The sequence below is a fragment of the Oratosquilla oratoria genome, chromosome 17 (genome assembly GCF_046742065.1).
Source record: "Oratosquilla oratoria isolate Oo_2021 chromosome 17, ASM4674206v1, whole genome shotgun sequence".
In the NCBI taxonomy this organism is placed as follows: domain Eukaryota; kingdom Metazoa; phylum Arthropoda; class Malacostraca; order Stomatopoda; family Squillidae; genus Oratosquilla; species Oratosquilla oratoria.
In genome coordinates, this window is record NC_134793.1 from 53,299,445 (window position 1) to 53,313,126 (window position 13,682).

Genomic DNA, 13,682 nt, shown 5'->3' on the forward strand with positions numbered 1-13,682 from the left:
GTATCTGTGCGTGATAAAGGTCTTTGGGTGTTGTTTTAATGTTTCTTGGTGTGTGTGGGTGTTCTGCTATGTAGTGTAGCGGGTGTAATGTGTTTGTGGTGGCTGCGGCAAGTGTTTGTGTGCCTCTCATGTTGAGGTGGTCCTTGACTTTGAGGACTTTTGTTTCATGGTGTAAATGGTCTGTAGGTGTTGTATTTGTGCAGCCTGTAATTGTTTTTAGGGCTTTGTTTTGTATGATTTGAAGGGTGTTGTGGTGTGTCTCACTGAGATTAGGAGCCCATGCAGGACTCGCATAATTCAACACTGAGCGTATGCATTGTTTGTATATTGTTATATTAGTTTCTTTGTTTTGTCCAAATGTTGTTCCAGTGATTGACTTAAGTGTGTTAAGTCTGGGTGCGCATTTGTTTTTTATGTTTGTGATGTGTTGTTTGAAAGACATGGATGTATCGTATGTTACACCAAGAATTTTCGGTGTGTTTGTGTGTGGTATTAGAGTGTTGTTGATGTAGAGATGAGGTATGTATTTGTGTTCTTTTGTCCAGTTGGTGAGAAGTGTTGCTGTAGATTTGGTTGGAGCTATTTTGAGTCTGTTTGTGATGAACCATGTGTTGAGTGTGTCAAGGTATGGCTGGATTATTTCTGCAGCTTTGTCTGTGTTACGATGTGTGCATGTGATTGTTATGTCGTCTGCGTAGGAAGAGATTTGTATTTCTGAGGTGTCTGGCGTGGGTAAGTCATGCATGTATAGATTAAATAGTGTGGGGGATAGAACCGAGCCCTGTGGTACTCCGTTCTTAATGTTTCTGATGTGCGATGATTGGCCATTATATGACACGTAAGCATTCCTACCTGCTAGATAATTGGCCAGCCATCTTTTGGTGTTATTGTGCATGTCTGTGTTATATATTTTATTTGTTAGGTTGTGGCGGGGGATAGCATCAAAAGCTTTACTAATGTCTAATGTTATAAGAAGTGTTCTTTGGTGGGGCCTATCTGAATTGATGCCATCTAAAATTCTTTGTGTGAGGTTTGTCAGAAGAGTGTTTGTGGAGTGTAGTGGCCTAAAACCGTGTTGTGAGTCAGCAAGGGGAATATGTGGTGTGACAAGTTTAAGTATTAGGCGTTCAATGACTTTAGAGGGGGTGCAGAGAAGTGTGATTGGACGGTGCAATGTTGGGATTGTTGGGTCTTTGTTCGGTTTTGGAATGGTGATTATTTTACCATGCTTCCAGATGTCGGGTATAGTGTTGTGTGAATAGCTGTAGTTTGCAATGTTTGTGAGTGCGTGTATACCTTGTGGTCCAATGTGTTTTAGGTGGATGTTGCTTATGTTATCAGAGCCACAGGCAGATGAGTGCTTGAGACTATGTATTATGAGTTTTGTCTGACTGTCTATGAAGGGTATATAGTCTGAGTCTGTGGGAAAGTGTTTCTTACATCGAATGGTGCGTCGGTCGTCAGGGTGAGAAGTGAGATGGCTTGTCTGTGCAAAATGACGTATGAGTGCGTTTGCTTGTTGTCTGTTTGAGGGTAGATTATCTGTTGTTGTGATTATTGCTGCGTGAGAGCGTGTAGTGTTACTGTTGGATAGTGTAATGCTGTTGAGTGTTTTGTACAATTTGCTGGTGTTTGTTTTGTGATCAAGTGTATTGATAAAGTTTTGCCAATTTTGTGTTTTTTGTTTATGTATTTTATTGGCAATCACAGTGTTTAGTGTTTGTATTTGGTCTGCTATGTTTTGAGGGATAGGTGTGGGGGTACCGTGTTTAAATGTGTCACGTTGTCTGATGAGGCTTTGGATTTCTGGTGTGAAGTTGGGGTTGTGTGATTTTCTGTTGCCTCTAGGGATGTATCTCTTGTCTGCATTTTGTATGATTGTATTAAAAGTGTGCACAGCATTGTTTATGTTTGTGATTGGTGTACTGTTAAGTGTTTCAAAATGTTGTTCTGTCTCTTCAGTAAAAGCTTCCCAGTTAGCTCTCTTGTAATTGGTGTAAGTGTGTCTGTGGCCGACTGGGGTGCATCTTGTTTTGGTGGTGATGATGATTGGAAGGTGGTCAGAGCCAAGGGTTCCGACCACTCTCCATGATGTTGTTGGGGTTAGGCAGGGGGAGCAAAAGGTGATATCAGGAGAGGAGGGAGTGTAGAGGGCTTGGTGTGGGATATGTGTATGATTATGTGTGTTGTTCATGATAGTCAATGAGTCAAACTGAGTCTGTATATCAAGCCCTCTGTCTGTGTCAGGGTTGTCGACATACCAGGCAGACGACTTGGCGTTGAAGTCTCCACCCATGATCAGGTTGGGGATTGAGGCTAGTTGGCTAAAATGAGGCCTGAAGGTGTCTGGAACTGTGGGGGATGATTGGGGGGGAATGTACATGTTCACTATTGTCAGTGTTGATTTGTTGCCTGTGCGGATTCGAATGGATTGGATGGACACCATGTTTGTTATGATAGATGCCGATGTCGAAGAAATGAAAGGACGATAAATTAATTCGTCTAACCTAAACTAAACTAACCTAACCTGTGTTTAATATATCATTACCTGCAAATTAAATGTCATCCGGCTCGTCATCGTGAGAGACGTTGGCAGACGACAAGATGGCGTCCCGAGCCTATGCTACCGACTTCGTTCATTAGCATATTTTCTTGTAGCATGGTATTTTTTACTTTCATTTCCGCCCACAAAATTGCATATTATGTTGATACATTTTAATTTACAAAATCAATAATTAATTTTCTATTGCTATATTGCGCCTTGGTATATGTATGTATGTATATTGCGCCCATGGTCAAAACTAAAAAAATACCCCGGTATTCAATATGGAATGTCAGCATACGCGGATTTGGTCATATACGGTAATTTTAGGAACCTAACCACCGTAAATAAACAGTAAATAAAGCTTTAATGTACTGTATAAAAGAGGGAAAATACACGAAAATAAAGATACATGTATTGCTGGACATTGTACATACAGTACATGTATGTATATGTATACACTTTCGCTTAACGACCAATTCGGTTAACGACGGCGCGCTGGTCCTAATTGTCGTCGTTAAACGAGGAGTACCTGTATGGGAAGGGGAACTATGCTTGTGGTGACCTGTTTTTGTATCTTGCAAGATCAAGTTTGTTCTTATATTCTTGTATTGTGTTTGCACACACTATTTTTTCATCCAATTTGTTCCATATGTCTATCGCTCTGTGAGGGAAGCTATTCTTTTTCAGGTCTCTTCTGTAGTTATCCTTTTTGAGTTTCATTGCATGTCCTCTTGTTTTTCCTCTGTCCCACTTTAATAAGTCCTCTCTATCAAGGCGTTCTTTTCCTTTCATAATTCTGTAGATGGTTATTAGGTCCCCTTGTTCTCTTCTTTGTTCCAGGGTTAGCAATTCCACTTCGGCCATGTTGTTATCTATCCATTCCCGTCAATATCATTTTGACAATGGTATTGATGTTGTGTACTGGGTGTTCTCCCACTCCAAGAGACATCACCACGCTACATATTTTTAGAAGAGTGCCACAGAGCTGAGCTTCATGGTTTTCTTCAAGCTATGAAACTACTCTACACCCTGTAGTTTGATTGGATGCCAAAACTGGCTGTCAGCATCCCTGATGACCACTAGAATTACAGGTACTGCATTCCTAAATGCAGTTTAGGTGGGTTAGGTCAGATGAATTTATCATACTTTAATTTCTTTGACCTCCGCATCTACCAAAACAAAGATGGCATTTCACGCAGTCATCGTGGCTCAGTTTGTTAGTGTATAGCTTTTAGAAACTTTTTCTGTAGTTGATTTCTGCCAAGAAAAATGTACATTACATTAATGTATTATAATTTACAAAATTTATATTTAATTTTCTATTGCTATATTGCATACGTGTGCACTTCAAAAAATATACCATATGTCTTGCCTAGTATTGAGAAGATTAATCCTCTCATTTATCAAATTATGATTTTCCTTTTTAAATAGATAACTTTCTGCTTTCTGAGCCAGGTTGATGGCTTTTCCTTGTCCAGGTTTTCATACCAAAACCTGAAGTTTTGACCTGTGGGAGGAGAATAAATTTCTCAACTATCTCAACTCCTGCAAATTCACTTACTTCTATTGTTAAGGCTTTGTAACCCTAGAAGGTACCCATTCCTTTTATTTCAGCCATAGTTTTGTCCTGGCTAGTTTCCCAAATGAGATTTTATGAAATAACCCTAAAAATCAGTCATTTGTAATGTAAATGTTAGGGTGTTGTTGAAAAAAGAAAAGAAAAAAAAAATTCCTCATATACTTGTTTCCGAAAGTTGTGGGGGGAAAAGAATACTGCCACCAAGTATTTCCACTTGGATCGTAAGAGGCAAGAAAAAAAGGGACGGGGATTGGGACCAGGCATCCTTCTCCCTGTAGCCCCACAGGGGACATTCCTAAAAAAATAAAGGCATAGGAGGGTCTGGGAGTTTTCCGACAGGCACCCTAAGGTTTGGGTCTTTTAATGTGCGTGGATGTGGTACAGATGAGAGTAAAAGGGAAGAGATAGGTAGTAAGTTTGTGAGAAGAAAGATGGATGTGTTGGCTTTGAGTGAAACTAAGTTGAAAGGGAAGGGCGAGTGTAAGTTTGGGAGTGTAAGTGGGAGGTTATCAGGAGCGAAGGAGGGAAGGGGTGGCTATACTAGTAAATGAAGAGAAAGGTAAACGTGTAGTGGAGTGGAAGGAGGTTTCCTCAAGGATAATGTGGATGAAGGTGAAACTGGGAAAGGTGTGGGTTTTTGTAAGTGCATATGGGCCTGGTAGTGTAGAAGAAAGGGAGGCTTTTTGGATAGATTGAAATGAGTGCATAGAATGATTAGGGAGAAATGTCAGGATGAGATGGATGGATGGGGTGAAGGGGGCTTTGGGGAAGAGGGGAATGTCTGTTGAGGAAGGACGGGAGAGGACAGAAGACGGGTGAGTGGAGAATGGTTGTATATGGATGATGTTGTGATGCATGAGGTGGAATGGGTGGGGGGGGATAGGGGGTGAGGTAGTATGTGTGAGCAAAATTTGATGCAGCCCGAAGGGATTTCTCCCCATCTCCTTTTATGCATGGGGGGACGGAGAGGGGGAGTTGCCGATTTAATGAAGCAGCCTTGCTGTGGATGTGCTGTGTCTTGCGACACTGCTTCTGACCCAGGGCAGTGGACAAGGTGCAGGGATGACCCGTCATCCAGAAGGTGCTAAGATGAGAAGGAGGGTGGAGGGGTGTGGAGTGTATTCAGGGATGGAATGGGTGGGAATGATTTTATGCCTTTTCCTTTTTGGCTACCCCCCTTGTAAGGGGGAAAAGGCCTTGGTATATGTAGGTATGTAACCACCAATTTTATGCTTTCATAATGATCCATAAACATAGATGTCTCCCCCCCCCCCTGTTTACTCAGTTGGTAGATATTTTCCCATAGAGGCAGTTAAAACTTTTTTTATTCTTTTTTAAATGTCAGCTCCTATGTAACTCTCCTTGTATTTACCTATTTGTATTTTACGGGAAGGGGAGCTATGCTCGTGGTGACCTGTTTTTGTGTCTCGCAAGATCAAGTTTATTCTTAAATTGTTGTATTGTGTTTGCACACACTATTTTTTTGTCCAATTTGTTTCATATATCTATCACTCTGTGTGGGAAACTTCTTTTTCAGATCTCTTCTGTAGTTGTCCTTTTTGAGTTTCATTGCATGTCCTCTTGTTTTTCTTCTGTCCCACTATAATAAGTCCTATCTATTAAGGTGTTCTTTTCCTTTCATAATTCTGTAGATGGTTAGTAGGTCCCCTCGTTCTCTGTTCAATAGCCAGGTTTGAAAGTGTTGGGGCCATCTTTGTCGTTGCTCTTTGTATTCTCTCTAATTTTCTTATATTCTTTTTTGTACTGGGTGACCATATCAGTGCTGCATATTCCAGTTTTGGCCTTATCAGTGTTTATAATATTTTTTTATCATTTCCTTATCCAGGTATTTAAAGGCCACCTTTATTGATCTTGAACAAATTGTATGTTTCTCCGACTATTTTATTTATATGTTTATCTGGCAACATGTCTTTGGTGATGATTACTCCTAGGTCCCTTTCAGAATTTACTTTCTTTACTTCTGTTCTTTCCATTTTATACTGTCCAGATATCCTATTCTTGCTTTTCCCAAATTTGATTATACTGCATTTCTTGATGTTGAATTCTTCCTCCCATCTCTTGCTCCACTCTTGAGACTTTGTGTATGTGTATGAATTAGTGTGGTATTGTTTTGATGTAACTGGCATATTGTAGTAAGAGGATGGGAGCAATTGGCAGCCTTCTGCTGTCCTCACATGAAAAGGAGTTGGAAAAACAGTTGAAGTTGATAGATTGTGGGCTCAGTCCTGAGACAGAATGTCAGCCACACAGGGCTACATCTCTAAATGGAGGTTAGTTGACAGGTTTTGGAAGATGGGCTTGAGGAATAATGATACTTTCTAACACTTATCATGGAGGGCACTAGTTGTAGATACCTACTGTCAGTTCTATATGATAGATAAGTCATAAATGTAACTACATTTTTCAGCCAGTGACATAGAAACTGTCATACACTGATACAAAATTTCTTCATAGAATGATCTGTTGGAGGTTTTTGAGGACCATTGCCAGCCACTGTGGGGTTGTAGGTTTCCCACAGAGTGAAACTCAAGGCTATGATATGTTGATTAAGTATAGGGGGCATCAAATATTTAAGTAAAGAGTGGTTTAAACAAAATGTCACTAGGTCATTTTATAGAGGAGACCATTTTTGTATGCTTCCAGTATTTAGATTGTCTATAAATTTTGCTTGTGTGTATATATGTATATATATATATATATATATATATATATATATATATATATATTGTGGACAGTAATTAATAGATTAATTATTAGATCAGGAATTTCTCCCTGACTTCAGTGTTTTTGGACGAGAGGACAGAGAGGGGCAGGGTCATCAATTAATTGAAGTGGCCTTGCTGTGGATGTGCTTTGTCTTGCTGCATTGCTTCTGACCCAGGGCAGTGGGCAAGGTGCAGGGATGGCCCATCATCCATGAGGAGCTAAGATGAGAGGGAGGGAGGGGTGGTGGATGGGAGTGGAATGGGTAATAGATGGGATTGGAATTATGCCTTTTGGCTACCTCCCTTGTAAGGGGATAATAGCCCTTGTTATATGTATGTATGTAATTAATAGATAATAAATGTTTTGAAATTACAGGTATTGACTTCAAGATACGAACTATAGAATTAGATAACAAGAAGATCAAGCTGCAGATATGGGACACAGCGGGGCAGGAGCGTTTTCGCACCATCACCACAGCATATTACCGGGGGGCCATGGGTATCATGCTTGTATATGATATCACCAATGAGAAGAGTTTTGATAATATAAAAAATTGGTAGGAATGGTTCTAAGCGTATTACACTCTAGGAATATGAAGTAATTGTATTTTTTATGAGAAAGTATTGTGGTAATTTGTCTGTGATAAACAAAATATTAAGAGAATTATAGCTACTGAACCAAATATTGACATTTGCTGTTATGAATGACAAAAAATTTAACTGATAGAGCATGTCTTGTTAATCATCTCCTTTCATCTTACAGGATACGGAATATAGAGGAACATGCCTCAGCTGATGTAGAGAAGATGGTGCTGGGTAACAAGTGTGATATGAACGACAAGAGACAGGTGCATTAGGGATGGGAATTTTAACAACCTTTAGGCTGGGCTGAATCAAGACTTTTAGAGGCCTTAAGAACTGAAAATATGGGTCCCCTTATTGTATGAAAAGGCTTTTTTTTCCTCCCTTCTAAAGGGATGGCCAAGTTAAAGAATACACCCACCTTACACTTATCCCACAATTACGTACTTGTTCAGTCTTCTCTTTGTGTTTGTTCCCAGATACTTATTTCTCATAACACTTTTCACTCCTAGAGATTTACTTGATTCCCATACTCTATAATTCATCTCCACCTTCACTCTTTGATACCTTGCCACATGTGACTCCAAATGCACTTCTGCAGCTTCACACATGAAAGAATTGTTACATATGCCAAAGACTTTTTCCCCCCTTACAAGGGAGGTAGCCAAAAAACAAAGGCATAATCCACTCCCACCCATTCCATCCCCATATACTCCACTCCCATTCACCCCCCTCCTTCTTATCTTGGCTCCTCTTGTATGACGGGTCATCCCTGCATCTCGCCCACTGTCCTGGTCAGAAGCAGTGTCACAAGACACAGCACACCCACAGCAAGGCCGCTTCATTAAATCAGCAACCCCCCTTTTCCATTCCCTCATACAGAAAAAGAGAAGACAGAGAGAAATCCCTTCAGGCTATGTCAAATTATTTTTCATACATACTCCATCACTCCCCATCCTCCACCCACTCCCTTTCATGCATCACAGCATCATCCATACATAACCATTCTCCATTCACACCTATTTCTTGTCTTCTCCTGTCCTTCCTCAACAGACATTCCCCTCTTTCCCAATGCCCCTTTTACCACATCCGTCCATCTCATCCATGGTTGCCCCCTCACATCCACTTCTACCTTTGCTTTCCATATCTTTTTTACTAATCTTTCTTCCTTTATTCTCTCCATGTGTCCAAACCATACCAGTTCTCTTTCATCAACCTTATCTCCCAACTCCCTTTCCAGGTGCCCGAAACCCCTCCTGAGGATAGGTGCCACCTGCATAGCGCTGTCCATGGCATTCCTTGGGGAGACAGGAATGCTTGGACAGACAGTCTAGAGAACAACAACAACTCCCTTTCCACCCCTGCTCTCCTCCTCACCTCCTTGTTTCTCACTCTATCCAGCCATGTAACCCCTATCATATTTCTCTGGCACTTCATCTCAAACACATTCAAACTCCTCTCTTCCTTTCTTATGTTTCATGTTTCTGCCCCATACAGTGTTGTTGGCACAATCACTCCTTCATACAATCTCCTCTTAGTATCCATTCCCAAATGTAAACAAAAATATGAAAAGCAGAAAATTTGTAGCAGTGTATGTGCCACCAAAAACACAGGCTTGGTCTGATAGTGATCATTCTAAATTACTGGAAGACACAATGAATGTGCTAAATGAGTTACTGAAAGAGGGTGGTAACATTGTAATTATGGGTGATTTTAATGCGAAGGATATAATCTGGGAAGAAATGATAGTAAAAGGGGAGAAGAACTTTGGAGCAACATTCTACTGGATAAGACCATCGAATACACCTTAACACAGTGGGTCAAGGACTTAATATTAACTTCTGAACCAGATATTGTGAACAAAATGGAGTATAAAACACCAATTGGAAAAAGTGACCATATACTAATAGAGTTTGAATTAAAAGAATAAAATAATGTCGGAAGGAATGATAAACATAGAGAGGGAAGATTAGTGTACAACAAAACAGATTTTGTAAAACTAAGAAAAAAATTCCAAAACACAAATTGGGATAAATTCTTTAAAGAGGAAACAAAGATGGAAGATAAATGGAACATGCATACATATACCACGGCTTTTTCCCCCTTACAAGGGGGGTAGCCAAAAAGAAAAAGGCATAAAATCATTCCCACCCATTCCATCTCTGAATACACTCCACACCCCTCCACCCTCCCTCTTATCTTAGCACCTCCTGAATGACAGGTCATCCCTGGATCTTGTCCACTGCCCTGGGTCAGAAGCAGTGTCGCAAGACACAGCACATAAATGGAACATATTCAAAGAAAAGTACAAAGAAGGAATTAATAAATATGTACCAAAAAAGAAACAAAAAGTGATATATATAAAATGTTGGTTCAACAAAAGGCTTAGTGAGGCTAGAGCCAGGAGAGACAAAGCCTGGAAAAAATGGAAAAAAGAAAAAAAAAGAAAAAAAAGAAAAAAAACTTATATGGCAAACATATAAAACTTAAGAACGAATATGTGAAGATACGCAGGAAAGAAAAAAGAGAATATGAAAGGGATATCATAGACAAATGTAAGGATCAACCTAAACTCTTTTACAGATATATAAATGACAAACTGAAGGATAAGCATGAAATAGTGAAACTGCGTGAAGGAGATAAAGAATACATAGATGACACAGAGATGGCAGAAGTTATGATCAGACATTTCAGGTCTGTTTTTACAATTGAGAGCTCGCAATCTTGGGAAGATGGACAACAAGAATGATCACCCATGATGAAAGAAATAAAGATAACGCAAAAAAGAAATAAGAGACTAAATAAAAAGCCTAGATGTCAGAAAATTGCATGGACTAGATGGAATTGCAAATTGGATACTGAAAGAGTGTATAGATGAACTGACAGACAAACTACACAAGATAATTGACTTCTCACTCAAAGAGGGGAAGGTACCGCAAGATTGGAAAGATGCAAACATAGTACCAATACACAAAGGAGGAAACAGAGAAGATCCTACAAACTTCAGACTGGTATCCCTCACGAGCACAGTAGCAAAAATATGTGAAAAGGTCATCAGGAACAAATGGACCAAACACCTGAAAGATAACAAAATAATAAATCCCAAACAATTTGGTTTTAGAAGTGGAAGATCATGCAACACAAATCTAATCTGCTTTTATTCGAGATTAATTGAGATAATACAAGAAAGGTATGGCTGGGCAGATTGTGCCCTCTTGGATTTGCAGAAAGCATTTGACAAAGTACCACACAAAAAATTAATAAGTAAAATTGATAAAAATAGGAATTCAAGGCAAACTGTTGGAATGGGTGAAGGATTTCTTAACTGGGAAAAAAATGAGAGTGGTACTTAGAGACAAAATTCGAAATAGGAAGATGTGAAAAGTGACGTCCCACAAGGCTCTGTTTTGGCTCCTTTAATGTTTGCCGTATACATAAATGATATGGATGAAGGAGTAATTGTTACATAAATGTTTTTGCTGACAATGCCAAATTACTCGAGAGTAAGAACAGAAGAAGATCAGATCGCTGCAAGATGACCTGGATAGAATATGGGAATGGAGTCGGAGATGTGAGATGAACTTCAATATTAAAAAATATAGCATAATGGAATCTGGAAAAGGTAAAAATAGAGTTTCGGGACAATATAAGATTGGAAACAAAGAAGTCAAAAAAGTAAACTCAGAGAGGGACCTAGGAGTAATCATCTCAAGTGACTTGACACCTGACAAACATGTAAATATATTATTTGGAGAGACTTGCAACTTATTAAGATCAATGAAAGTGGCCTTCAACTACATAGATGAGGAGATGGTTAAAAAAATAATCTTTACACTGATAAGACTGAAATTAGAATATGCTGTATCAATGTGGGCACCTAGCACAAAAAAGAACATAAGATTAGAAAGAATCCAAAGAGCAGCAACAAAAATGATACCCACACTGTCAGATCTGATATATGAACAAAGATTGGAGAAATTACAGTTGTCAACACTAGAACAGAGAAGGGAAAGAGGCGATTTGTTGACCATTTTCAGAATTATGAAAGGATGGAAGTTCTTGATAGAGACGACCTATTAAAATGGGACAGAAGAGAAACAAGAGGACATGAAAAGAAACTAAAGAAAGACATAGAGTGATCGATGTCTGGAACAAACTGAACAGAGAAACAGTAAATGCCAGAACTATACACAATTTTAGAACAAACTGGACGTGGAGAAATATGAAAACGGGTCACTACGAGCATAGCTCTTGTCCTGTAAAATATAACTAGGTAAATACACACACACACACACACACACACACACACACACACACACACACACACACACACACACACACACACACACACACACACACACACACACACACACACAGTACCAAAAAGAATATAAAGAAAATAGAAAGAATCCAAAGAGCAGCTACAAAAATGGCACCTGCACTTGCAAACCTATCATACGAGGAGAGATTGGCTAAACTGGAGTTACCGACACTGGAGCAAAGAAGAGAGAGAGGTGACCTATTGACCATCTACAGAATCATGAGAGGCACAGAGGTACTCGATAGAGAGAACTTACTTAACTGGGACAAAAGAAACACAAGAGGACATGGAAAGAAAATAAAAAAACATAGCTATAGAAGAGAACTGAAGAAAAACAGTTTTCCTCATAGAGTTTTGGACACTTGGAACAAACTGGACAATGAAATAGTATGCGCAAAAACCATTCATGAGTTTAAAAACAAACTAGACACTGCAAGATACAAAGGCGGGACATCACGAGCATAGCTCCCCTTCCCGCAAAATACAACTAGGTAAATACAACTAGGTAAATACACACACACACACACACACACACTTTCAACGAACGGACGGCTTGACGAACGCTCTGAAGAAAAGTGCAGATTGTGGATACCAACGCAAAGAGAAGTGCCTTTTTGTATTTGCAGGGGGGGGGAAATTGCTCGTGAGGCAGTAGGTAAGTAGGAAAAGAGGAGAAGGGGAGGGATTGCTGGGGAAATGGAAGGAAATGAGGATGTGGAGGACTTGGCCCAGGCAGACGGGCGTAAGGTCAACATGAAACGACCACCGGATGACGAAATGGCAAATAAAAATGTAAAGATTAGAAGTATAGAGAGGAGAAATACAGTAGAAAGTGACGAGAATACGTTCCAGGGATTTAAAGAGGGTGGGGGGGACACAACCCCCCCCCGACTGATAAGACTAGAGGAGAGAGTTGATAAGGTGATCGAGGATTTGGAACGTAAGTTAGGTAAGGTAGACTCCATCTTCCAGAGAATTGAAAGATTGGAACAACTAGAGAAGGCTAACAGAAACTTAACTGAAGAAGTAGAGGACCTAAAAAGACAGTTAGGAAATGTAAAGGAGGAGAATGAGAAATTGAAGAAGAATAGTAATGAAAACAGTGAGAAAATAGCTACAGAAGCTAAAAATTGGAGAATAACTCAAGAAGGGAATAAGGTTTCATTCACTGACATAGTCAAACAGCAATTGAAAGAACATAATGAAGACTCAGTTATTAAAGTGATGAGGCAGAAGGAGAATATAGTAAGAGAATTAGCTGACAAAAAGAAATGTATAATTATATTAGGAATGGAAGAGAAACATAACCCAGATAGAACCGCAAGAATCAAGGAGGAAAATGAAAGGGTAAGCAGTTTATTAAAATTAGTCCAGGAAGATGAACCAGAAATTATAAAGGAAATTGAGGAAAAATTCAGACTCGGAAAATATAGTACAGATAAGACCAGACCAATTAGGATTAAATTCAGGTCACAAACAACGGCAGAGAAAATTCTATCCAAGACAGGGAAACTAGCAACAAATGATCAATATAAAAAGGTATGGATAAAAAGAGAAATGAATAAGGAGGAAAGAGAGGCAGAAAAGCAGAAAAGAATTGAAGCTAAGGCAAAAAACGAGGAAAGAACGGAGTCAGAGAAAGAGAGATTCTATTGGAGAGTAGTGAACATGAAAATAAAGAAGTTCGACATACTAAAGAAAAACATAAGGGAAACAGAGAACACAATGGAAGTGGCAGAAAACTAAGAGTGTCTTACACAAATATAGATGGATTGATAACAGGATTGAATGAACTGAATGATTATTTGAAAGAAAAAGAACCGGACATAATGGGAATTGTAGAAACAAAATTAAAAGGCCCACTACCACCCAACAGTGTAGGACATGATACATACAATTATTGGATTAGAAACAGAGAGAAAAAACAAG

The 13,682-nt window shown here is 39.3% G+C and overlaps 1 protein-coding gene across 1 annotated transcript in view; it reads left to right on the top strand.

The window, feature by feature from the left end:
• Rab8 (RAS oncogene family member Rab8) overlaps positions 1-13,682 on the top strand; it is a 64,227-nt gene that overhangs the window by 9,328 nt on the left and 41,217 nt on the right. The window contains exons 2-3 of the mRNA XM_076201010.1: positions 7,227-7,407; positions 7,614-7,698. Coding sequence (XP_076057125.1) covers positions 7,227-7,407; positions 7,614-7,698 — 266 coding nt within the window. The remainder of the gene's footprint in view (positions 1-7,226; positions 7,408-7,613; positions 7,699-13,682) is intronic.